Source organism: Dunckerocampus dactyliophorus, chromosome 15 (assembly GCF_027744805.1).
Source record: "Dunckerocampus dactyliophorus isolate RoL2022-P2 chromosome 15, RoL_Ddac_1.1, whole genome shotgun sequence".
NCBI classification, from domain to species: Eukaryota; Metazoa; Chordata; class Actinopteri; order Syngnathiformes; family Syngnathidae; genus Dunckerocampus; species Dunckerocampus dactyliophorus.
In genome coordinates, this window is record NC_072833.1 from 9,524,728 (window position 1) to 9,551,342 (window position 26,615).

The following is a 26,615-nucleotide window of genomic DNA, read 5'->3' on the forward strand; positions in this document are numbered from 1 at the left end:
AGGATAATTACCTTTCTTCTGTGAAGGACACATTCCTTTGACAACAACTTGTCCCTCAAGTGTGTCACAACTTCAAGATCAGTCCTTTTCCCTTTGTGGCCTAACAAAGTTTTTGTCATTTCATTTTTACAATCTTCAGTTTGTGTGGAAACCGGTACCTTATTTTGAACGGGTCGTCTCAGGCAGCCAAATGGGCTTCAGGGATGACGTTTGTATCCTGGTGGCGCTCACTAGTGTAGTCGCTTGTCTGCTTGTCGCTAACTAAAGAGCCAGGGCGTGCGAGGCTTGCGATTTTCGACTCACACCACGCCCACTGGAGTCTGCTTCCAAGCTCAATGTGACCGGACTGGTTGAGGAAGGAGAACCATGCACACACAAACAATGAAACTCATTTGGCCAAAACATCTTTTGGCTTGGTTGTTTTTCAGTTTAGTGACCTGTACCAACATTTAGCATCAAAATGTGTCCAAGCGGTGCTGTATGAGGGCCAAGAATGAAAGCAGCTCATTGATCATGACTGACTTGTGTCACTGTCAACTGGCCCTGTGTTGCTGTGTGTACTGCACGTGTGTGTGTGTGTGTGTGTGTGTGCATGTTTGGCCCAGACAGAGCTGACATTTTCTTCGGTGTGACATTCCTTTGGACTTATGATAAGATCAAATGTTTACTGGGTCTGTTGGCATTTAGTGTACAAGATTACCAATATCGAATTATGTCTCAACAACTTTATTTGTTGCACAAAGTTAATTCTTCTCTGTGAGTTGTAGCTTGTGTGTTTATGACTTCTCCTATTTCTACTACCACTGCTCCTCAAGTGCCTCATACACGGCGCTCAAAATGGCGACGACAGCCTTGGCCCCGGGGTCGGGTAGGGTGAGTCGCTCAGGGGCGATATAGCTCGCTCGACCCGCCTTGGCTGTAAGGCTACGGGTGGATTCAGCGCCAGCGGTAGCTCTCTGGGCACAGAGGACAAAGGAAAAGGTCGTTAGGGAAGCAGATGAACCAGCAGCAGCATGTTTATTTTTTAAGCTTTCACCCTTGCGCAATCACAAACAACACAAGACCAACACCACAAAACAGGTCCAGGTTGTTTTACCGCACCTGCACAGCAGCTTGCAGAACAGCCATCTCTCCACCAGGAGGCGTTGTGTTTAGTTTCATCAGCTCGTCGACTGCAGGACACACAGCGTCCAACTAAAAGGAGGTTGCGGCTTGATGATTACGTGGAACAAAAAACATTTCAAGTTAGTTTGGACTCACCATGGTTCTGTCTCCTGGATCAGCACCACCATATCTGTTGGTATCATGGAAGTTTTAGAATAAGAAACTGTGCTTAATTGTGCATAATTTTATGGTCAGCGACTTGTGGGCCACAAATAGCCTCCGACCTGGATTTTGGACACCCTTGGTCTACAGTATATTGTCAGCATTTGAAGACTTCAGAATGAATATTCATGAAACAATATCAAATAGATTGGAGATAAAGAGCCACCTTCTCATGGCCTGCGTCCCAGCATGCATTGCGCTGGCCCATGCTGCAGAATTGCTCTGCCCCTCTATCATGTGACCGGCCGCTGCCGTGAGGAACAAGCTGTACAACTGAGACGTGTGACGAGTCAGTGTGTGCAAAATCTGTGGAGTCATTAAGCAAAGTGTAACACTTACTGCTCCCGAAGACCCGCCCATCCCCTCCTGCACCAGTTTAGCGAGGGCGGATAACAGTTGCCTGGGGGAACCGGGGACCACGTGACTCTGGAGCCACACCTGAATGACTGAGTGCGTGTTTTTGTCAATATCTTTGTTTATCTTTTGTGTTGTCCGCTTCTTTGTGTTGTGTCACCTCTGGCCGCCTGCGCATGAGTGTTCCCACAGTCGCCGTCCCCGGAAGCACGGTCCAAAGAGTTGAGCTCCTCCTGTTTTTCCAAAAGTGTGGAACAAACCCTCTCCAACACAGCCCGCATCACAGGACTGTGTGGTCCTAGAACAGGGGTCGGCAACTTTTAGCATCAAAAGAGCCAATCTGCCTCCCCTTCCAGTAAAAAAAAAAAAAAAAGACTGGAGCCGCAAAACATTACACAGCTTCTAAACTTGTCAAAGTTGTAATCTTTTTTTAATGTTATCCGTTCCAACAACAAAACTCAACAAGTAAAAGTGCAGCGTAGGCCTACTCTGAAATCATTTAAACACTGAACTATGGAAGCCTTTTTCGGTGGATGCCGTATTTGTTTAAAATGAAAACAAAATGTAGCAAACTTTAACATAAAAAATCTCATTAGAGTTGACATTTCTGCATATCAGTGTTGTTTGCTCAGTGCCTATGCCTGTGATGAATTGTCATCAATAACCATTCTATTGGTCCTGTATTTGTCTTTGCAGAGAGAGGCATTCTTTCATTTTCTGAATAATTTATTCTTTTAATTTGTAGAATAGATGCTCTGATATTTTTATGAATGATTCTTTCATGTATTCTCCATCTGTGAATGGATTCCCCCTCCTTCCCATCACCAACTCTCTTGGTGACTTACAGTATTTGCCCAAAAGCGACTAGCAACAAATGTAGGGACTGGTATTTGGAGATGTAAAAGTGAAAGCACATGTTGTTCTGCAGTTGCTGCCGAGAGGTCCGCCTCACAGCAGTCACAAGCGATGAGTGATGCACAGTCAGCTCCCGTGGCACACTATCTGCCTCTCACGGAGTCACCACCTCGGCGATTAGCGTATCACAGGCTCCGAACACATAGCTACAGAGCGCTTCTCGTTATAAAACATATTGCTATGTTCTCGTTACATAGTTTTATTTTACTGTGCAGTAACTTGCTTCAAACTCAGCTCCAAACTCTCTCAGCGTTTTTCTCTCCAGTGAGACTCACTGCATACACTTGGCTACCTCCCCTTCCCTTGCTCATCCAATCAGCAGTCAGAATGCAGTCTAGATGCATTCATGGACTTGCGGTGAGTTGGATATTTCACATTCTTTTCGAAAATGCACATTTTCCCTACTTCGGTGTTAAAAAAAATACAGAGTTCAGCAAAGGGAGCTGCAATAAGGAGGCTGAAGAGCCGCGCGTGGGTTACGACCCCTGTCCGACCCCCTAGCTGCACATAACAATACCTCAAGCTAGGTCATGTGATTTTCCACACAGCTTGAGTTGAGGCCACTAAATGTACAGAACGAGTGTGTAGTGCAGAATGAATGAACCTTCAGGTTGTGTGTCGCCGTGTGCCCCTGTGGGTACACTGGGAGGGTCCGTGAAATGGTTGCGTCCACTCACACACGAGGTGCTGAGGTTTGGCCAGGCAGGGGCACTGGTCTTGGCATCTACAGTAGAGTAGAGTCATACTAGCTCACTTTGACCGCTGTTTGAATTTAGCTCTGCTTCTGATTTCAAAGAGCAAATTCTTACCAAAGAGTGTTAGTATTTCTGGGGTGGCCGTCATCAGGGTCAATGACATTCCGGCCATCTCCAGGGACGTCATGAAGGACCCGGACATCACCCTGGCCACCACCATCCCACGATTCTCTGTAACCATAGCAATGGCTAAGCACAACATGCTTCTTGACATGCTGGTCACACGAGCCACAGTGTTGTTACCCAGACAGATGATGGCAGCCCTCGTCACCACAGCCATCTCCAGACGTGACAGCGCTCCCAGATTGTTCACACACACAATCACCTGGTCACCTATGTCAGAGAGGAGCACGCACATCAGTTCCAACAAATCACCAGATTGTCGACTGACAGAGGCTACCTGTCCTCAGGTGCAAGCAAGACTGACTCTCTACGTTGGTCATGTGATCAATCATAGCTGACACCACCTCATCCGCAGACCCGACCTGATTCGAGATTCATTTATGAATTTACAAGGAAATAAAAATAAAGCTACAAAAGCTTTGGATATACCTTTGACCTTTTGACACCAGGCTCTCCATGGATTCCTGCATGAGATGGACAACAAAAAAAGTTAGGCTGTACTCACACGCGGTACCAAGGGTACTGTGCTTAGGCCCACTTCACACCTATAGTTCTGCACGTTTGGCTAACTCATTATCGCACTGATTTGCGCCCCGGCACAGCACACTTCTTCCCCTCTTACGTGTGGTACGTGTGGTAGAGGTGGGCTCGGGCCTGACACAATTCCACACACATGCACGTGCGCAATGACTGTAAGGTGATGGCTCTTCACAAGTTATTAATGACAGATGCAACCTTGTACAAAATAATGACAATAACTCCAAATGAGAGTGGAAATAATCCACAAAGTCAGATAAATTGCAGTAAAACAGCAGAACAGAAGTTATGGGACAAGTAAACGGGTCGTAATATGCATCATCACTGTAAAATAAGGCCAGGGGGACCAAGAGAGGAAGGGGGAATTGCACCCAAGTCCATCACCGTATTAACGAGTGAGTCCTCCCTTAGCCTCTCAAATGTTAGAGGTAAAAATGTGGACGTTTGTACTGAAAGAGTTCTTCCTCCATTCTCACCCAGGCCGATCTCCATCTCCCCTGGAGGAAGCTCAAAAGAAGGCTGACATCCAGGAACGCTGCACGGGGACAGACTGACCCCCAGTGTACCTGCAACATAACATAACACAAGCGGTCCAAAAGGCTTTTCATCACCACGGGCACCCTGGTCAGCACCGGAGCCTCACCTGTGCCCTTTAACACCTCTGTCACCATGGCAACAATGTGGTCCAATGAGCAGCCATTGTCTGCTAAGGCACCTGCCAGCTGAGGGAACAGTTTCCTTCCATCCTCAAACTGTTTATTTTTGTCTTATGTTTATCCTTGTCTTTCACCTTGTGAATGAGAACAGTGCCACATAAGCCTCTCCTCCCAGCCTTGCTTGGACAGGCAAAGGCGCAGTCATCACCAATGACGACCATACCGACAGCTACGCCGCTGTTGGACGCCTGCTCTGTGGCCAGTCCAAAGTTGAGGCGGTCTCCGGTGTAGTTCTTCACGATGACAAGGACCCCAGACGCTCCTGAGGGGCCACAAGCTCATTCAAAACTTCAGGGGTGTCCAAGCTTTTTCCACCAAAGGTCACATACAGGAAAAACTGAAGGATGAGGGGGCCACTTTAATATTTTTCACTAAGCTTTATAAAACATTGACATTTTAGCTTTGTGTTGTAGTTGACAAAGCACGTCGTTATTAGTGTAATATATTTTGAAATAACTAATTAGTTCATTAATTATTTAAGAATATGCCAAGGGCCAATAGAAAACAACCTGTGGCCTGAAAATGACCCCCAGGCTGTGCTTTGGACACCCCTGCTTTAACAAAAATGGAATCTTACCAGCATTGTGCAGGCACAGAATGGCAGCCAGGATGCTGGCGGGAGGCGGAGACGCAAACACTCCTCCTGCTACTGCTGCAGACAACATCCCAGCACCCACGTAACCTGGACATGACAGGCCTCACGTTCCCTAGGAGTTCAAACAGTCTCACTCTCCATGTGTGGTCATACCCCCGTGTGCAGGCTCATGCCCCGAGCCGCCTCCTGCCAGCAGTGCCACTTTGCCCCTAACTTTGTCCAGGTCAGATCGCAGAATGACGCGGTGGTCCCGCAGCAGAGAAAGGCCACTGGAGGCCCTGACGAGGCCGCAAAGAGCCTCGTCAACGCAGTCCTCTGCTGAGTTGATCAGCTTCTTTTGGGGCTGCACCAGAGAAATAAGAAATTGTTTGGCCTTATCATTGATGCACACATTCCAATACAGTTTAGTAGTTTGCATGATTTATTGTCAACTTATTATACTTATCAACCTTTTAAGGACTGTATGCAGTGAGATACCCAGCTGTCCAGAGGCCGCTTGTGTTCAAACATACTGCAAGCATTACTGTACATCACGCCCTGTTCCTGCTTTGAGTACCTAAGCTGAATACACTCCTGATCAAAATTTTAAGACCAGTTAAAAAAAAACTGCAAAAGTTTATATTTTGCGGTGGTTAAGGACGTTTTAAGTTCAGGTTCAAAAGAAGAAATGGGAGGAGAAATGTATTGCAAACAGCCATTCAAATGAAACAGGCTGTTCATCAGCTCATCAAAAATTTAAGACCATAGCTAAAAAAAAAACCTGAAACTCCCCTAAAATACAAATAACAAGTTTCAAAAAAGGACTCAGTAATGAGTAGCTGCGTCATTTTTGTTGATCACCTGAAAAATTGGTTTGGGTATGCTTGGTAATCATTTGTAATCATGATATTACATTTTTTTACATTTTTGGTACAATCTGTTCTTTTAAACCACTATTGGTGACATATGCCAGCCGGTGGGAGGGGCCTTTTTTTGGTTAAAAAATGTCATCTTGAGCCAGCTGACCCTTTTAACACACTTTCACCAACCACTTCTTTGGGAACTCCTATGCCAGGGGTCGCCAACCCGTCGATCGCGAGCCACCAATCGATCTTTGGGACTTTGCCGGTCAATTGTAAGAATATTCCATCTATCCATTTTCTATACCGCTTCATCCTCATTAGGGTGGCGGGGACATGCTGGAGCCTATCCCAGCTGACTTCGGGCGACAGGCAGGATACACCCTGGACTGGTCGCCAGCCAATCGCAGGGCACATATAGACAAACAACCATTCACATCTATGGACAATTTAGAATGGCCAATTAACCGAACATGCATGTTTTTGGAATGTGGGAGGAAGCCGGAGTACCCGGAGAAAACCCACGCGCACACGGGGAGAATATGCAAACTCCGCACAGAAATGCCCAAGGGAGAATCGAACCCAGGTCTTTCCAATCTCCAGGCTGTTCCTGTATTGGCCAACATGCTAACCACTAGACCAACGTGCGGCCCTGTAAGAATATTATTATATATAATTATAATATTAATATCATTTAAATATAATATCATTATATTATAAAAATCAGTGCCCTCCCCTCCCAAGAAGCGACCAACAGGCACGCATTTGTCGATTGAACACGCCCATACACATTGCCGCCCTCCAGGCACGCAACCTGCAAGCCAAGAGCCTAGTCCCCAAAACCCGGCCGGAGGTACCAGCACGCGCACACCGGCTCGCCTTGCCACGCATGCAACAGCGAGCAGCTTGCAGAGGCTGAGAGAGAGGGAGTGGCAGAGCGCAGCGCTGTGCCTGTGAACACAGCAGTAATTATTTTACGTTAATATGGCTCAAAATCTGCCTCTGCGACGTGGCTCGTTAGGACTAATGGGCGGCACACACTGGAGACTGCGATTGGCGAAACTCATCGCCAACGCATAGCAAACCATGCACACGGGAAGCGACGAGCGTCGTGACCATCGACACCCGTGAGCGACGTGTTCACATCCAGAGCAAATTGTACGAGTCTGCCACGGTTTTGACTGGCTGTCAGTTGTGGAAGGAATTTGGCAGTATCAAAGTAGTTAAGAGGAGCCGCTTTTTTCTTTATATCGCTATATTCTTTTTTAGAGATGTCAAATAGCTCCGGGAAATCTGACACGGCAAGTATAGCGTACTGATTAGCATCTTGTCCTCTTAGTGGTCGATCAGTAAAACTCCCACTGATTGGTCATCTGGACGGCAGCGATGAAAAGTTTTACATTTTTCAACATTCTGGGATCGCGTTGACATACACGAATACAAACTTTGACACACACAAATTTGGCATGTTTCTTGGCTGGACACACAAGAATCGCCCTATCGTGCAGGTTCCATTGAAAATGAATGGAGTAGAGGTGATGTCGCCATAAAAGTAGGGGTCTCAAAAGTACAGCTCAGGGACCATCTGCGGCCCGTGACTCATTTGTCATTGCATCGCTGCAGAAACAAAATCAAATTGAAAAAAAAAACAGCAAAACGCACAATTGGAAAAGGCTGAAATGTTGACACCAACAGCCAATAATAACACAAAGCTTTGCATTTAAAGACAAAGCTCTAAATATGTCACTTTCTACTTTACTTTAAAAAGCTTTCTACAAAAAATGTAAATATATATTATATATGTATGAATTTCTCATGTCAAGATTTGAACAGAATATTTATTATCTTGAGTTAAGCTTGCAACGATCTCATCTAGCTAGTACTTTAGCTTGTGTACACGGACTTTGATCTCTGCATTCTAAAGTCGCCAACATTTGCGTGAACTCAAAAAGAAGGAAAGTAGCTGGAGGAGAAGCGGAGAGTCGTGTTTGAAGCCGTGCTTTGTCTTTTGTTGTAGTTTTTACCTCCATAACAAAATTTGGTGTACTTTTCCCTCGCAGCAGTGACGTCACAACGACCACGCAATACCCGGATGTCGTCCCTTCAAAAGAAAAGAAAACATAGCTGTTACAAGGCAAATAAGTTTAGACTATTAAATAACGATTCCCCCCTTAAATCTGCAATATAAAAATGTCTTACATTTGAATCTTGACCCGCTTTGTCGATATTTATAAAAAGTTGAAAGCATGATAATTCTGTTGTGGTTGACCTTAGTCGACGTCACAACCTGTGGCTACCACCGAGTCAAACGGTTTTCTTTGTTATGAGTACAAAACAGTTCCAAAAATTGCTGTTGCTTTGTGACATAATGGAAGTAAGGCCAAATATATCAGGTTCCATGCCATTGAAATGCCATTTTGATTATTAAACCGTTAGCTGACGAAATAGCAACAAATATAAAGTAGAAATACATATTTTTGGCAAAGCTCCTAGTTAGTGTCTGCTGGAGCTTTATTGTGTAGAATGTGATTGGAATCCCGCTCACTCGGGCTGCACCAGAAAAACATCAAACCTACCCCCGGCCAGCGGCTCGCCATGACTCACGGTGCCCAGATCGTCCGCTCGGCTCAGCCCAGCTCAGGACCGTCCGGAACAAGATGCGGGATGATGAGTGTGGAGACAGCTGCCGAGCACGAGCGAATTCTCCGCGAAATAGAGAGCACGGACACCAACTGCATTGGGCCGACTCTCCGGTAAGTTCCTCCGCTTCGGCTGTGCTGCTCCACCCGGTTCGGCAGGGTCGCCCAGCTGGCTAGCTCCAAACTTTTACGTCCATAATCGGACAGTTAGCTGGAAATAGCTTCATTAGCACCACACACTTTGGTCGCTCTGCCCGGCCTCGTGTTCTTGTGTCTGGATCCAGAATGAGTAGGTTAATATTAGCCGACTCTGCTAATTCATTGTAATTCTGCTCACTTGCGTCATAGAGGAACTGGGATCGAACCCACACTATTCTAGTTAAACGGCAACTACCTAACACCTGATCCACATTTCCCCATGTTGTGTCACCAAATGTAAAACAAACTTCTTGTGTCAACATGTCTGTGTGGGACATATCTGTGCCGACTTTCACAAATGACTTGACAAAACAAAGTCATCATGTGCTGTCAGTGTTGTCATGGCACATATTTAACATCCAATCACATTGCACTGACGTAATCACTTAACCTGCTCCCGGCCGCTGGGGGCGCATGTGTATTCTATGTTGTAATGTCACATTCATCGTTTCAGTTTCTTTGCTTTTTTCTCCTACCCAGCTCGACCCAGAATGAAATGCTTCATAAAAGAACAGGGAAAACTGTAAAGAATGCGGGTTTCTTTAAATGACATGACAATTATTGTTTATCACCATCATTATTTGTCTTGTCTATGCAAATATTTGTCTTGTGACTGAGTGGGCCCCGCATAAGTGAAACATGTTGGAGGAATTGGTGTCTAAAACGTACTGCTCTTTGCTGCCCCTGCTGGCCAGTGGAAACAATTAAGTCCAATGAAAAATGGGTTCAAATAATGAACCGTGCGTGTGTGTGCGTACTTGATGAGCAGGATGAGGCAGGCAGCAACATTCTTCTCTGACAGCAGAACTGATCAGAACATGTCAACTTGGTCACATGCAGGAGTGGGAGTGGTACTGGTGTTGCTAATTTGCTGTGATAGCCTTATCTTAATTGTCTGTACAGTGATATTCCTATTACAATAGCATCTCATCTATGTGGCATAGAACTTCCCTGTACATACATTCATACATTGGTACTGCCATGGGGGGCTGTCTGTCCTAAATGGGTCAGGAACTTGACCCATGGTTAGCTGACAAACGCACACACAACAAAGTGGGATTGTAGATTTAAAAAAGCACTTCTTGGAGTCAGACGTCAAGAACTCAAGACACTTCCTGGTCAACATGAGGTTGTGGTATTCACACTGTAGACAGGTGTGTGTGTGTGTGTGTGTGTGTGTGTGTAAAGAAACAAAACAGGAAAATTGTAACACAAGCTCGGTGATGTATTGCCATTGCTGGCCAACAGGAAGTCAGGTGACCTAGTTCCTCTGTCATGTCCAGGTCTGTGTACGATGGCCAGGAACATGGCATGTTCATGGACAAGCTGGATGCTCGGATCAGGAATCACGACCGGGAAATCGAGAAGATGTGCAACCACCACTTCCAGGGCTTTGTGGACTCCATCACAGAGCTTCTGAAAGTGCGAGGAGAGGCGCAGAAACTGAAGGTAACGCGCAGGAAATGAGGACTACTCACATCCATCCTTTGACCTGTTGCTTTTTTTACCTCCACAGAGTCAGGTGACTGAGACCAACAGGTCCCTCCAGGGTGACGGCAAAGAGGCAAGTTGACTCCCTGACAAAAATCATCCATCCACAATCACAGCCTCCTCTTCACCGCTTTATCCTCCCTCTGTAGCTGATGAGCTCCATGGAGGAGCTGAGGCAGTGCAGAGTGCAACAGAGAAACATCGCCACCACCGTGGACAAGCTGACGCATTGCCTACCAGGTCTCACACACACTCACTAAATGAAGTCCAATCACGGAGAGAATCACTAACAACTAGTGTGTTTTTGTGTGACAGTCTTGGAGATGTATGGACGCCTTCAGGAGCAAATGGAAGCCAAAAGGTATGAGAGTCATGTCCAATGCAATGCCATCTCATGTCCACTCAACAGGTGGCACAATTACTTGTAAATATGACATCATTTGAGAAACCAGAAATCAACATAAGAAATCAGAAACCAAATCAGACAGCAATGGACAAATGTCAAGCTAACAAACGAAATGAAAATACAGGAGAAAAACCTGTGGACTTACAAATGTTGAGTCAGTGTGTGTCCGTGTCTGTGTACATGTACTGTGACCATGAGACAGTACAGCTACCGCCACTAGATGGAGCCAGAGAACTCTGAATAGCTTCCAAACGTCCTCGTTCCCTCTCCTCTCTCTGCCTGGCCTGGCTCTGACTGAGGACAGAAGCCTGCTTGGTCCTAAATTAATGGTTTGTTAATGTTCTTTTCTGCTGCTTGCTGTCCCTTCAGTGAGCACAGAGCAGCGTGAGGTCAGCCAACAGTGTGAGTGATACACATGCAGTGCACATCATCACATGCTTGTGTGTGTGTGTGTGTGTGTGGAGTGCATCTGTTATTGAGCTGATTTTACTCCTATTCCCAGAGGAACTTAACACATTCAAAGAGAAAGTAAAAGGTTGTGTGTGTGTGTGTGTGTGTGTGTGTAGGTACTACCCTGCGCTGCGCACATTGGAACAGCTGGAGCAAACGTGTCTTCCCAGGGCAGGCCAGTACCGGTTCTGCACTATCATGGCGGAAAACATTCCCAAGTTGAGGACGCAGATCCGGGACACCGCCATGACCCAGCTGAAAGACTTCTTGGAGAGCATCCGAAAACACTCGGACAAGATTGGAGAAACTGCCATCAGACAGGTTTGTCATGTAATACCATTGTGTGCCTCTGGAGGCGCTAGTCAGTCACTTGTTACCACTAAAAGATGGCATAGTAGGATTATCTGGACTCAGGACATACACCATTCATCATACAACCTCCTGTATTTCTGATAGGGAATGTTGCAGACTGCAGTTTGTGTATATTCTCATTCATCCATGTCCTTGTATTCTCAGGGCATTGAATCGATTGCAACTGTAATGTTTTCTTAGATGTTTCGCCTTTCATCTGAGCAGGCTTCACTAGTCCATGTTCTCTAGACAGGACTCTAGGATCCAAGTGTTTATTCTTTAAGGCAGAGGCACACCCCAACTAAGAATGGTTTCATTTTTTGTGGTGCAAAACAACAGTCAATAAGATACAGTGGAGTAAGGCCTCTGCCAATGCTGCGTTGTTTCTCAGAGAGACCTGATACATATGGAATGTCATTGCGTCTATCACTTTTTTGTTCCTCATCCACCGTGCACTTGTTCCTTCTGGAAATAGATGCACTTTTTTTTTACAAACAGCTAGCTGGAGTAACCACAGGTTTATGCTTCTCTTTGGCCTGTGGGCTGGTGGGAACATTATCAGCTCTGTGTTGTAGTGTTCTGATAATGGCCAGTTTGTGTGCCAGAGAGTGGTGCGTCAAAAGTAGGTATTTTTCAGTGTGTGTGTCCGTGTATGTGTGGGTTTTCTGTAAACCCCAATATGGAGGCCCCTGTCGTCCAATGTAGACAATACAGTCTTTTTGATATGTTTCGTGTGCACTTGATGTTTTTGTTCACTGAGTCAATGTGGTTGGTGAAGGCTTGCACTTCTTTGTGTTTGATTTGAACCTACAGTATGTGTCATCCACATATCGGTACCAGCGACTTTGTTTCCTGAAAGGAGTTCAGAGCCATCCTTTCCATGTTCTCCATGTAGAGGTTGGCCACAATGAGGGCTACTGGTGAACCCATAGCACAACCGTGTTTTTGTCTGTAAAATGTTCGCATGAATTGAAAATATGTGGTATTAAGGGACAGTTCCAGCAAATAGCATATCTCTTCCAGGTTGAGTGTGGAAGTTGTGATTACGCAGACTGCAGTCAGGCAAATCCTGCTCTTCAGCACTTACCTCATTGTTTTTGTCTTTTCCAAGGCTAAGGAAGTTGTGTGTGTGTGTGCGTTTTGTGTCCACAACTCACAGCAAGACCTCTTGTTTATTTGGGGAATGTTGTTGTGTGGAAGTGCAGGATAAAGAGTTGGGACAGGAACAGGGAAGGAATTGTTGGTGACAGACAGATGAGTCTCGAAGGACATTCTCATCAATACTTCCTCTGGAATTTTGTGTGGCACACTTGGATTTGAAAGCATTTCATTTCTGTTCTAAATTAAGACAAGTCAACAAATAAGTCACCTCCATTTTCTCGCTTCCTGTCCTCCGTACAGCGACCGGAGCCAGCAGTAAACCTAGATGATTATTCCTAATCCATGTCAGCCCTCCTTGTTGACTTGAGGTTCTTTTGGCCCACAATTAGAGAACCACTGGTGTGGAAAATCCACTTGCAGTCCCCGAGGAAACTAAGTGCTGCCTCCTGTAACCGCTAATTATGAGGGAGACTGTCCCGTTAGTGAGACTCTATCAGATGTTCCCACTCGGAAATCCAACTCCTCCTCCTGCCACCAGTCCGTTCTCTGTCAGTTCAAATGGTCCAAATGAGCTCAAGTGCTTGGTACCTGCACGTGAAAATAAATAGATCTGGGAAGGAGAGCAAAGTGGTCACAATGGACCCACTGTCTGCCACCACGTGCTTGGAAAAGAAAGGCTGAGTAGGTGAGGAAGAGAGGGTGGAGAGGAATAAAGGTGACATCAAGGTGTATCATAACTGGTGCTGTTCCAGAACTTCAACAAAGTTGTGTCCACACTCACATGGTTCAGTCCAGTTAAGTCTGGTCTGGTCTGGTTCAACCTGTCATTTTTTTTTCCACATTCTGGCTGGATTCAGGAGAAAATATTTGTGCTGTGTCATCATTTTGTTCACTCACATTTTCGCCTGTCCATCCCTGCATCTTCATTCCAGTCTTTCCATGTCCTCATCTTTCCATGTAGTCCCTCACTTGCCTCTTCACGTTTTTACTTTGAGCAAACGAGCAGCTCTAACTTCTGCTGAGTTTTCAGTAGTTTCGCTCTCTCTCTCACACACACACACACACACACACACACACACACACACACACACACACACACTAATGGGAAACAGATTGTTGGGCCTGTGAAGTGGAAGAAGATTGATTACCTGTATTTAGTTACTGAACACACACATGCGTGCGCATGCAGCAAGGGTGGCGGAGGGCACCCGCTGGTCGGCGTGCTTAACCATCATGGAGAAACTACCGCGTTGTCTGCTTCCAATGACTTAAAGGGATCTCCAGTTGGGATGTCCCATCTGGAGTTTTCCTGCTTGGAAGCATTTTATTGAATTCATACACAGTAAGGCGAGAGGAGACCCATTAGTGAACAATTCCATATTTATACGTAGTAATCCAGCTGTCGCGTACCTAACGAAGTGGCCAAGTAATGCTCACATCATTGTGAAACATCACTAATTGGATGCTCTCTGTTGGTGCAGACATTCAGTTGAACATTGCACTGTTGATAGTTTGGTGTGTTTGTTTCAGGCCCAACTGCAGCGATCGCTGGACAACTCCATCTCTCCCATTGGCCAGCGCCCCAGGAGAGAAGCGCTGGCAGTCGCTGGGGTCATGCAGAGCAATGGGCAGGCTGGCAGTCCGCTGTCAGAACTGGACTCTGGTATCCTGGATGAAGAGGAAGATGATGACGTGAGCCACACACACGCACACACATACAAACACGCGCACACAAACAATTGGACCCGGTGGGTGAAATTGTAAAACTCGTGTTGAACTGAAAAGCAGAAACAAACAGTGGGGCATTAATGGGAATGTGGGACTTAACGGGGATGTTTACTCACCAACTTGTGCCATTATTGCCAAAGGGACTTAAAGTAGGAGGACAATGAACTCCTCAAGTCGCTCCTGGCGGGATCTGAGTTCTTTTATGCCACCGATGTGTTCGAGCTGAAGGAAGACCAAGCACAATGAGGCTGAACTTGTCACCCTAGTGCTGCCATTCTCTTTGCAGGTCCCCGTTGTCCCTTTTGCCTTATTTACGTCCTGTAAACTTGCTTCAAGCCTTGGCTCCCACAAAGGCTTGACCCCGCGGTCGCTGGGGTTACGGCCGCGTCGGCGCCGATGCCAACCTAACAGTGTCCCTGCCCCTGGCACGTCTTCCCCTTCCCGTCATTCACGGCCGTCCCCTTGAGTCTCTTCTTCCTATGTTCCTCTACTGTCTTTGTACTCTTCCGTTTGGAGCCTTTTTTTACCTGCTCTTCCTCTTTGCTCGCCTTCCTCGTCTCTGGAATGTCATCCTCTTGTTCGCCATGCCTCCCTTTTCCCTGGCCTCCTCCTTCCACTCTTTTCCAATCCATCCAAGAACGCTGTCACACGAGTGGTGTAATGGGACGCCATAATAATGGTTCGATATGTCACGCAGTTTTAAGGTCACTGTTTGATTCAGTCAGGGAAGTAAGGGAACAAAATGTAAAACATAAAACTGCTTTGGATTTGTGTAAAAATTTGATGTAGTTATTGGTGTAGCTGCGTATCGAATCGTTTACCACAAAGAGAGTTACATCCTTACTTATTATAGGTAAAACTTATTTCTATCTACAATTAAGTGTGATTAATTATGAGTAAACTATGGACAAAATGTTATTAATCGCCATTAAATATTTGGATCGGTTGACAGCCCTACTTTTGAAAATTTAATTTGATGTTGTTACTGTCTTATTTTTACACAATACAAAATAAATAAATAGCATTAGATCGCTATAATGCAGTGGTCACCAACCTTTTGGAGACCAAGATCCCTAGAGTCAGCCGTGAACATGCACAAGACCTGGAGGTCGGCAAGGCGTACGGGCGTGTTCAGTGGTCAAAATGTGTGCCTGTTGGTTGCTCTCCAGGAGGGGAGGGCGCTGATATAATTTTTTTTTTCCTAATATTCTCGCCATCGACCGGCAAAGTCCCAAAGATTGACCAGTAGCTTGCGATTGACTCGTTGCTGACCCCTACTATAATGTATGACCCCCCACCACTCAAGTTCTGTACACAAAAATATGATTTGGGGGTGCGAAATCAGCACTGCAATTTGCAGCTTTCAGAGTACCTTTCGAATCAGTAGCAGAGGTCGGACGGCACCTTTTGTAAGGGAATTCTGCCTGCCTTGCCACAACCTGGGTGTTGTGTGGTGATGTCACAACACATCTAATTATTGCATACACACTTACAGCAATGTCCTACGTCACTGGGTTCTGTGTGAAAGGCACACAGAATTATGTAATCTGGAGTCATTAACGGACACTTCCTGTTTGCTTCTGTGCAGGTCAGTGGGGCTCAGGACTTGGTGGACTTCTCGCCCGTGTACCGCTGTCTTCATATCTACACAGTGCTGGTGAGCTCATCTTCAAGTTCCTTTTAACGGAAGTTCTGGTAGCACGGCCGATCACAACAACAAGCCTCTTCTTGAGAAGGGATGAGGCACATGTTGTAGCCTTATGGGAAAGCTCCAGCATGGTTCTAATGCAGCCAGCTCAATTCTTCTGAAAAGAAGAGGCCTCTGGCTCGGGCCTGGCCACACTCCAACCAGGTGGCTACAGTGTGTGTGTGTGTGTGTGTGTGTCAGTTAGCGTGAAGGCGACATGGGAGGAGGTGTTGACTGGGCCATGACTGGGTTAGCTCCACATATTGTGTGTGCGCGTGCATGCCTTACAGGCACTTTGGGGTTGTGACCGGGCCAACACATCCACATGGTCGACTGTTTCTGTTCATCGTTTGTGTGTATGTGCTCTCTGGCGGGGGGGGGGGGGGGCAGGAAGTGCATGAACTTTGACAGGAAGGAGAAAGTGAGCGATAGAGGGAACGTGGGGGTTAGAGAGCGGCTAACTGGGTGACATGACGGCGAGGAAAGAGGTCACAAAGGGTTTAGGCTGGTGGTCTGCAAGTGTGCATGTTAGCTAGTAGCTGAGTGTGACGTCAGTGAGAGTGATATTAATGTCTCCCCTGCGGTGGAGCGACCTCAGAGGTGAAGAAGGTTAACTCTTTCAACACGGCACACTCCTCTCACTCATCCCACTGTGTTCCTCGCCCGCAACTTTACCTCGTTATCTCCTTAGTACCGCTCCTGCTATCTCAGAGCACCAGCAGAAAAACTTAAAACAGAGCAGTGTGTCTGCTGCTTTGGAGCCAAGAGTAGGCAGTGATAAGGTGCCGCTGCGTAATGGAAGGAAGAGATACTAGGGGCAACAGTTGTCTTTTGTGTGTGTGCTTTTAGTTTGATGTCGGACCAAAGACGCCGAACCAAACCTTTATCTTAAGTACACACAAGCACACACGCACACAAACTCACTCACTCACAATCACTTTATCTGAACTTTCCCATCATTCAGTCTGTCATGGTGTACTTATTTCCCAGTAGAACTTATATTTTTTATATGCCTGAGACTTCTCACATCCCTGGTGTGTAGTTTACTAATAATGTAGTGCTGGGGTGTCCACAGTGCAGCCCGCAGCTCATGTTTTGTCTGCCTATGGCAAAATTAAAAAAACAACAGCAAAAGTGGCAAAAATGCTAATAAAGTTGACATGTAGGCTGTTTTTGCCTTTAAGTACAGTATCTTAGCATATTGGATTGGTTTTTACAAAATGACAGATATGAAAAAAAACCCTTTGATTTTTTTTGTATTCATCCCTCCCTCTGTGGAAAGAGTTTACACACCCCTGATGTGATGTAATGCAATAATTGCACACATACACACACCGTCCAACTCGTAGCTGTCATGTGTGTTGCAGGGTTTGCGTGATGTGTTTGAGAACTACTACCGAAAACAAAGGAGGAAACAGGCTCGCCTCGTGCTGCAGCCGCACTCTAACATGGTATGATCACAGTGTTTTTGTTTGCACACCGCTAACTGCACCCCACCCCCCACAATAACACACAACATTGTTCCACGTACGACCACTTTATGCTGTAGTGCTTCTCCACATCAGCTTCATGTTGTTTTCTTCTCCAGCATGAAACTCTGGAAGGATACAGGCACTACTTCAACCAGATTGTTGGGTAAGTGATCAATGCATCACCATTATATGCTCTCCTGAATATGAAAAGTGCTGAGAATAACATGGAAGTGTGGTGTTGTGCTCAGGTTCTTTGTAGTGGAGGACCATGTCCTTCACACCACGCAGGGTTTGGTCAACAGAGCCTATGTGGAGGAGCTCTGGGAGCTGGCGCTGTCCAAAATCGTGGCTGCTCTGAGGACGCACACTGTAGGGACATGCCATACACATAGTTGTGAAAACACACACACACACAAACACACTGATACACTCCTCTGTGTCCTCAGTCCTACTGTGATGACCCAGATCTGGTTCTCGATCTGAAGAACCTCATTGTCCTCTTTGCTGATACACTTCAGGTACTGTATGTATCAGTCCTACCTTACTTTTCCTCCATCTGTTGACAAATTGCAGTTATAAGTATTTTAGTTTAAGTATTTTACCAGTATTTTGGATGTGTGGACTGGAAAACACGGGGCCGTAGCTTTCACATTTGACAATGATACTACAAAATTTGAGTATTTGACACAGGCTTTTGTAAAGTTAGGATCAGGCATTCCAAACATTTACTGGACCATTGCCAATGTAACGGGACCATTTTTATCTGACTTACCCTGCTGTTGGAATACTGTGAATTGCATTCATGGTTATGTTTGTGACTGGGCTAAAATTAATGTTAACCCAGCCTGGACTAAACAACAAGCTAAGCTCTCCAATGACGTATAACATGCAAATAGGGCACGGTGTAAACCCTTACGGGCTGTCGGAACGGCAAGGGGTTAACTGCTATATGGGTGTCAGGCTGACCATGCTGAGGTGGATGGTGACACTGTCGCCATGTCGACCTCTTCTCCCACAGGGTTACGGCTTCCCGGTGTCCCAGCTCTTCGACATGCTGCTGGAGATGAGGGAGCAGTATGGCGAAATCCTGCTGAAGAGATGGAACGTCACCTTCAGGTACTAATGTTTTTTTGTGTGTGTGTGTGTGTTTTTCAAATGGCTGACATGTTCCTGACCTTCCCCCCTCCTCGACTTGAAAGGTGAAAAGGGCACACCGCTGCACACGCACGCACAGCAGTTTGTGGGAAATGTCGCCGTTTTGAAGTTTAATGAGCATCCAGAGGCAGGAAGTGTTTTAGAGCAGGATGGGTAGTGCCCTGGTGAGATGTATGTGAGGGCACTGCATGCCATTGTTTCTTCGTGTGTGCAGTGACACCAGTGGGACTTTCAGAGCCAGCCAGCACACAAACAAACACACTCAAACTCCTTGCTCATACACACACACACACACACACACACACACACACGCACGCACATACACACACGGGAAAGCCACAGGAATGTGTTGCATTGTTGGAGAGGGAGCGCTCTCCGGTTCATGGCCTCTCCATGGAACGTTGGAACGTCCGAAGTCTCGAGAGCCAAACAAGAAAGGGGGTGATGAAAGAGGGGAGGGGGGCTAAGAAAACCTCAAGCATTAGAATGACACCCCAGGCCCCCTCCTGTGGGGTGCTTGTATGTTTAGAGAAGGATAAGCGGCATAGAAAGTTCTTAGCTGAGCTCGTCTGCCTCTGCTCCCCAGGCAGGTGTTGGACCAGGACAACTTCAGTCCCATCCCGGTGTCATCAGAGCAGGAATACAGACACTACACTTCCCAGTTCCCCCTGCAAGACCCCCAACTAGACAAGGTAGAGGGCAATGGAGGGACACCAAGGCTGAATCAAAGATTTCAATTGACATGAGAAAGTGTTCTCTGCAGCTTCCCTTCCCCAAGAAGCTTCCCTTCTCCCAGTTTGTGCCAAAAGTCTACTGCCAGCTCAAAGAGTTCATCTATGCTTGTCTCAAGTACTCTGAAGACCTGCACCTCAGGTACGCCTTTTCCCTCGCTCTTCTTTTTCCCTCCTTCATCAAAATTCTTCCTGCAGCGTGTAAACACCCAAGCCTGCTGTGTACCAGACTGTAGTAGGTCTATGTCTCTTGCTATTTGCACACCGCACACAATTTTCATGGCCTATTTTCTTGCTTGAAAAACCTCCTTGGTGGTCTCCTAGGAGGCTAGTCTGACCACCAGGTGGCGCTGTACTGATGCTGTCTTCAAATTGTTTTTGTGTTCATAGGGCAGCCTTTCTTTCCATCCTCATTGTCATCTCACACACACACACGCATGCACACATACTTATGTACAGTCGTCTTTCGAGGTTAAACACTAACTGTGTGTGTGTGTGTGTGTGTGTGTGTGTGTGCGTGCACTGTTGGTTACGCTTTGTGGAAGAATGAAGTAAAACAAAGCAGCTACTTTTCCACTGAGGAGACGAGCAATCAGGGAACATCTTGCGCTCCACAGACCTGGGACCGGGCCAGTCACATGCGGGCGTGCACACACACACACACACACACACACACACACACACACACAGGAAAGTTGCAATAAGTAGAGACTGACGATGTCACTTCTTATGATGTTTTGAGGTGGTCTGACCTGAGTGGCGGGGTGGGTGGGGGATTGATTGGAAGTGAATTGGTTGTGTGTTGTCTGGGAGGCGGGAGGAGCAGTGGTGGTGCCGCACTAATCACACAGCACTAATGGCACTAATCACCCTCCTCAGCCTTCCTGCCAACTTCAAATGCACGCGGCTCCGGAAGCAGACAGGACGACGGAGCGGGACGGCGGTCATTGATCCCTCCTTGACTTTTGACCTTAACCCCCCATTTGCATTGGTGATTGGCAGTGTCCTGGTGGAGCACTCAGACGTCTGTGCTGAAAAAGTGCGGGCGTGAACGTGTTGAGCTGCGAAAGCGAAGCAGGGGTGTCGCTGAGGAAGAACATGTTCTGTTCAAGGAAAGAAAATAAAAGCACTTTTTGGCCTCGCCGCGCTGCACAGGTCCATGTTGGCCATTGCAAACGCTTCCATGTTGCTCCAGTTGTGATGCAGCTAAGGTTTTGTTCTGTTAGTTTGCTCAGTACACAGTTATCAGCCGGATCTGAGACGACTTGTCTATTTGTGGTTGTTGTCCCTGGGTGCATTTCGGAGCACACAGGTAGCACTCTGGCCTCTTTAAACCATGACCTGTGTCTCAGATTAAAAGCTTCCGTTAGTATACTTCAATGAGTATACTGTGTACACTGTGTACTTAGTTCCTTAGCAGTCTTGTGCTGTCCCAAATACATTACTGTCGTTGTACACTTACCGGAAATGATGATTAGCCTCTTTTTCTTCCCCCCCCCTTCCCCCTTCTTCTTAGCACCCCCTCCTTTCCCTCCCCTTCCCTCCACATCTGTTGTGGCTGATGGCAGGCCGAACACAATGAAACTCTATCGAAATCCTGCGGTGCATCTATATTTGTGTGCTTGCAGAGTTCACTCACGGACGTTGACTTTTTGCCACTCTCTCCCCTCACACACACACACACACACACACACGCACACACATACTCATGCTGTGCCGCCCTGGGGTGAGCTACACTTGGAACTTACTGTTTTTCCAAAAAAGTAAAGGAATCCTAAATACATTCCGACAATTCAAAGCAGGGGGAAAAATTCTTGGAGAGGTGCGGAGTGAGCAGAAGTGTGTGTGTGTGTGGGGGTGTGTGTGTGTGTGTGTGTGTGTGTGTGTGTGTATGCGTGTGTGTGTGTGTGTATGCGTGTGTGTGTAAATGCGTGCGTGCGTGTATGTGTGGGTGTGAGAGAGTGAGTGTGTTAGATTAAGTTCCAGGCACAGACAATTGGGGGAATTGTCCGGAATGTATTTATTAGCCACAGGGTTGTGGAACTGAACTCCCAATCACACACACACACGTGCACACAACAGAACCCAACCAACATGTGCATGCTTTGCTTTGTCCTGCTCTTGGTACTGTTTGACCCCTGACTTTTAGTCTCATGCTGTTCAAATGTGCTTGTCCACACCTGTCCCTCTCATCTGCCTGTGTTCAGGCCAGCATGAGGCACACTTCAAACACAACATCAGTAGTGTGTAGCATCACATGTTTGTTTTTACCCAGAAGAACTACAGATGCTCAATATCCGAATATCAGAATACTCAATATCCAATATACTGATATTGTTCAGCACTTCATTCGCGGTATGATATAGACAGCAGCTTTTCCCTCAAATTAATGTCAGGTCACATCTTGTGTAATGAGTGAATACATTATTTTTCTTTTATGCCACTGGATGCATTTCACAAATAAACGCTGTGCAAAATTAGACAAATGTAAGTCATAGAAAAAGTGTCGTATTTATTGTAAACATTTTGTCTCAACAAAAGTCATGAAAAAAATTATGACCAATAGTCAATTAAAACAAAAATAATGTAAAAAAAATTATGACTAATACTCAACTAAAATAACATGTTCTCCAACTATGGACAATAAGACAGGTTCGTCTTAATACATTCACAAATAATTACCGGTAAATAATTCTGGTGACTATACAATTTGGAAAGCTGTACATTTTGATTGTGGCACGAACATCCGTAAAAAGGAAGGTAACAAAGTTGCAAAGTATGATTCTGGACTAATAAAATCAGTGAAATTATAAATTGGGCTCGTTCAGCACATCATGTATGAACGCAGCCTGAACAAAACAGTAGAAGTATTAAAGGAAGATGCCTTAAACAATTCTAATACTTTAGTAGGGTGCCATATATTACAAATAAACTGTTCTTACTATATTTCATCGATGAATTCATGGAAAACAAGCTACGAAAATATCGCTGTTGGGCTTTTAGACTTCAAGTTGCTATGAAAAGCATGATGTGACGTACTGTATTTGTCACAATAGCAAAAATGCTAATAAGACACTTGATAAATGTCATTGTTTCAATGATTTTCAATGATAATATGCTCTTTGCTTCAATTCAAAGTACTTTCGTGCAACTGTGGAACTTTCTGTCTGAAGTTTCAAGTTGAGTAATTTTCAAATAAGGAATACATTTACCATCAACAATGGCAACAATGTGACTTATTTGTAACATCACAGATCTTTGACTTTGATGAATTAGTAGTATTTTAGTGTCTTTTATGAGGTACATCCTCCATCATTTTACTTTAAATGGTTCAGAGAGTGAGTCAAGAGTACCCCAGGGGTCAATACTGGGAGATATTGTAACACTAACTGTAATACAAAAAAGGTCAGATAGGATAATGCCGTGTATACAGAACATACTAACCCTTTTATTCTTAAAATCACAATATCACAATTATTAAAATTTGCTGATCAGGTAAACTTTCAAACAGCTAAAATTATGCATAAAGCAAACAATAACCGGCTACCCACAAACGTAGTACAATTCTTCTCATCAAGGTCGGAGAAATATGATCTTATAGAGAAAAATTAAACTTTAAACACTTACCGTATACGTGCGAACAACGCTAAAAACCTTCAGCATGTCAGTATGTGGAATTAAGTTATAGAACGGATTGAGTAAAGAACTCAAACGATGCCCTAAGATGAGCCATTTCAAGAAACAGTACAAGCAGTTGATGTTTACAAAGTATAAGGAAGAAGATTCTTTAAACACGGGGAAATACCGTGACTGTACAATGCTATGTCATCTCATTCTTCATTTCCTGGGACTAGCTGAAGTATGACATTGTCTGTACTCACTCATCAGCCACGGTGTTTCTGTCAAATATTAACTTCTTAATCACTTCTGATTATACATTTATGAGTTCATTTATTATGAAGGTTAAATAACTTATTTATATTGATTCACAAATTGTAACTCTATTGTACGCACTATACTGCCTTATAAGTTTCTTGTGTAATTTCAGAAGTGGTAAAGGGTACATGTTGAATGCAGGAAGTGAGCAAATGCATTAGCAATTGCTGTGAAACAGAGACAGGGTAGGATTATTTAAACTCTACTTCTTCCTACTCCTTTGTGGACATGTCAAATTGTGAATTGTGAGCTCATAATGATAATAATATATACTGTATATAATAATATATGTATAAAATGAATGATTTATTGTTTCTGTCACTTCAAACGGGTGGCCTTGTTGGTTTGCACACACTGTCAAGAAATGATGTGTGTGTGTTTGTTTTGTCAGCTCTACAGAGGTGGACGACATGATCCGCAAATCCACCAATCTGCTGCTGACCCGAACCCTGAGCCACTGTCTGCAGTACGCCATTAAGAAGAAGAATGTGGGCCTGGCTGAGGTAGCGTGTAATAAAATCACTTCTCTCTGGGAGAGAAGCGGCTAATGTTGTTTGCATAGCTCCAGTGGTAGTACTTCCAGCTCGTTTTGCCACCACCGCAGCAGACTTTTCGTGCTTGTACGATCATGTGTGTTGGGTGGTCATGATGATGATTGTTGCCTTGTGTCCAGTTGGTGCAGGTGATCATCAACACCACCCACCTCGAGCAGAGCTGTCACTTCCTGGAGGAGTTCATAGCAAACATCACCAATGTTCCTCCGGACACGGCCAACGCAACCAAGCTGTATGGGACGTCTACATTTAAGGTGAGCAAACAACCGTTGTCATACATGCGATTTTTCTGAGCCTGCTTTGTGTTGTCTCTGGCAGGATGCGCGCCACGCAGCTGAGGCGGAGATCTACACCAGCCTCAATGCCAAAATCGACCAGTTCCTGCAGCTGGCGGATTACGACTGGATGGCGGGCGTGCCGACTGGCGCTGCGCCAACGCCCAGCGACTACCTGCTGGACCTGATGGCCTTCCTGAAGAGCACCTTCAGTGTCTTCACCAACCTGCCTGTGAGTGTGTGCACGCGCACGTGGACGTCAGCATGACACATCACAGGGCAGCACAAGCCGCTTTAGTTTGTTCTGGTTTAAGCTCGTTAACATGCTGAGCTCATTAAGAGGTGAGCGGCAGATTACACAGCAGCTCAGGTTATTGACTCCACGGGCCCGCTGGAACATCATCGCATCGTCCCTACATATTGCTCCACCTCTTAAAGCTCACAGCAAACATCTGATCTTTTTACTCTGACACAAACACACGCACACATTTGGTGGTCATAGGTCACAAGGCCACACACACACACACACACACACACAGTGTTTGAGCTAAGTGTTTTCCAGCAATTCTAAGAAGCTTTACCTTACACCCGCACGAGCCCCGGACGTGACCCTGTCGCCCTCTTACCCACACACACACACACTCACCGTGTGAGTGGGGGCGCCTAAGCAGATCGGATGCTGTGGATCAGTAAATCTGAGTGGCATGACCCTCTAAACTAGAGTGGACGTGTACAGCAGCAAAAGAGAGAGATGAGAAGCAGTTGAAGGCAGCATCCAGATGCTCACATGATGTCTGACAGCAAGGCTGCATGTTAAACGCTTGCTTCCTTCCAGGGTGTTTTATTCTGAAAAGCCACCTGCTCCGTGCCCACTGAGGCGGCAAACCACCAAATTTATGGTTTATGTCTCTCGCCATAGGGAGCACCCGTAGAACATGCTATCTTACCGGTGAGTATCTACGTTGTCATGACAATGGCTCGATTGCCCTCGCTAACCCCTCAATTTTGACCCCCACATCCCCAGCCTGAGAGTTAGCTAGCTAGCAGCATGCGGCGTGTGACGCGAGTGATGCACGTTACTGTCCAAAGTGAGGGGAGATGTGTGCTGATCCCACTAAACAAACGGATGAATGACAGCAGGGTCGTCGCTGGGAGGCTTCCAGAGAACATGTTGACAAGGTCAACATGTCATGGGCCTTTAATGCCACACACACCTTGGTCGTTAGCACGTGCTACACCTCAGGGATCATTCAGTGTTCAGTGCTCGTCCTCTTGTTCAATCGTCACGACTCCTCACCATTTGTGTGTCCGTCTCACCCTATTAAGACTGCCCCAGAGCTGCTTGTAATACATGTTTTTCTTCATGCGTTTCGTTTCATTTCCATGTGGGGTGAATCCACTGTGACATATACATGCACATACATGTAATTTAACGTTGCTATTGTCTTTAAGACAAGACATGTTTGCAGCCACAAGATAAGATTGTCCCTGTTCACATGGTCATCAGCATATACATAGCCAGCGTTTTTGGTAATAAACAAATGCATTGTTTTTTTTCCACCAAAGAGCTGTAGCCCGAAAACAAAATGCTTGCCTTTACGTTACATTTTGTTGCATTGGCAGTTTTGTGTCATATGTTAATCAAAATTTGTATACATTTTATAAAAGCGTCATTTTATAAAAGCATCATCTTAAAGTTTTTCAGATACTAGTGTAAAACTAGAATTAAAAAAACAGCTTGGGACGCCTGACATAGGTCCAATCTGGTCCCAATCGGGTTTTAAATAACTGAAAAAAGACCTTGATTCGGCATTGTGAAATTGGCAATGTGGAAAAAGGTGTTAAGATGTCTGAAATCTTTTTACAATATTTACTACAGTCTTAATGCACTGTATGGAAACATAGTGTTTGACTGCAGCAGCAAAAGCCAAAGTGTGTATTTGAGTCTTCTGATGGTCCTCCGGTGGTCTTCCTCAGGGCAAAGTGGCACAGACAGCGTGCATGTCAGCGTGCAAACACATCTCCACCTCACTGATGCAACTGCTGCTGGACCCCGAGGTCAAGCAGATCTCCATGGGGGCACTGCACCAGTTCAATGCGGACGTCCACGAGTGCGAGGGTGAGTGTCGCCAACCTACTCCTTTTCTGTCCACAAATGTCCCCAAAGTCCTCCTTCCACACTTTTTACACAGTCTTAATGTACTCCACGCACTACGCACCAACATTCTGCCAATTTAGATTTCATTGGGAGCCAACAGGGGGCGCTGTATTCTGTTAAAAC

At 45.7% G+C, this 26,615-nt stretch overlaps 2 protein-coding genes across 6 annotated transcripts in view; one reads left to right on the plus strand and one right to left on the minus strand.

Annotated features, from left to right (window-relative positions):
* Positions 1–9,341, minus strand: part of LOC129194747 (E3 ubiquitin-protein ligase TRIM39) — a 16,329-nt gene extending 6,988 nt beyond the window's left edge. The window contains exons 1-19 of one of the 5 annotated variants that reach the window (XR_008573799.1): positions 8,737–9,337; positions 8,185–8,261; positions 5,475–5,664; positions 5,304–5,408; positions 4,801–4,988; positions 4,654–4,732; positions 4,487–4,576; positions 3,903–3,937; positions 3,751–3,835; positions 3,594–3,683; positions 3,405–3,521; positions 3,200–3,319; positions 1,841–1,978; positions 1,666–1,772; positions 1,493–1,599; positions 1,261–1,294; positions 1,102–1,194; positions 159–956; positions 11–100 (exon numbers count right to left, since the gene is read on the minus strand). The gene's annotated coding sequence lies outside the window, so the exon portion shown is untranslated. The other 4 variants (XR_008573798.1, XR_008573800.1, XM_054800094.1 and 1 more) reach the window with 4 other exon arrangements.
* The window catches only part of exoc6b (exocyst complex component 6B), a 24,532-nt gene continuing 6,640 nt past the window's right edge, over positions 8,724–26,615 (plus strand). Inside the window, exons 1-19 of the mRNA XM_054800092.1 lie at positions 8,724–8,913; positions 10,281–10,446; positions 10,514–10,561; positions 10,638–10,728; positions 10,804–10,849; positions 11,461–11,665; positions 14,327–14,488; positions 16,113–16,181; positions 17,579–17,662; positions 17,800–17,846; positions 17,932–18,052; positions 18,130–18,201; positions 18,702–18,799; positions 19,425–19,530; positions 19,602–19,711; positions 23,897–24,008; positions 24,179–24,313; positions 24,378–24,566; positions 26,312–26,453. Of these exons, the coding sequence (XP_054656067.1) occupies positions 8,756–8,913; positions 10,281–10,446; positions 10,514–10,561; positions 10,638–10,728; positions 10,804–10,849; positions 11,461–11,665; positions 14,327–14,488; positions 16,113–16,181; positions 17,579–17,662; positions 17,800–17,846; positions 17,932–18,052; positions 18,130–18,201; positions 18,702–18,799; positions 19,425–19,530; positions 19,602–19,711; positions 23,897–24,008; positions 24,179–24,313; positions 24,378–24,566; positions 26,312–26,453 (2,161 nt within the window). The 5' untranslated portion in view covers positions 8,724–8,755. The remainder of the gene's footprint in view (positions 8,914–10,280; positions 10,447–10,513; positions 10,562–10,637; positions 10,729–10,803; positions 10,850–11,460; positions 11,666–14,326; positions 14,489–16,112; positions 16,182–17,578; positions 17,663–17,799; positions 17,847–17,931; positions 18,053–18,129; positions 18,202–18,701; positions 18,800–19,424; positions 19,531–19,601; positions 19,712–23,896; positions 24,009–24,178; positions 24,314–24,377; positions 24,567–26,311; positions 26,454–26,615) is intronic.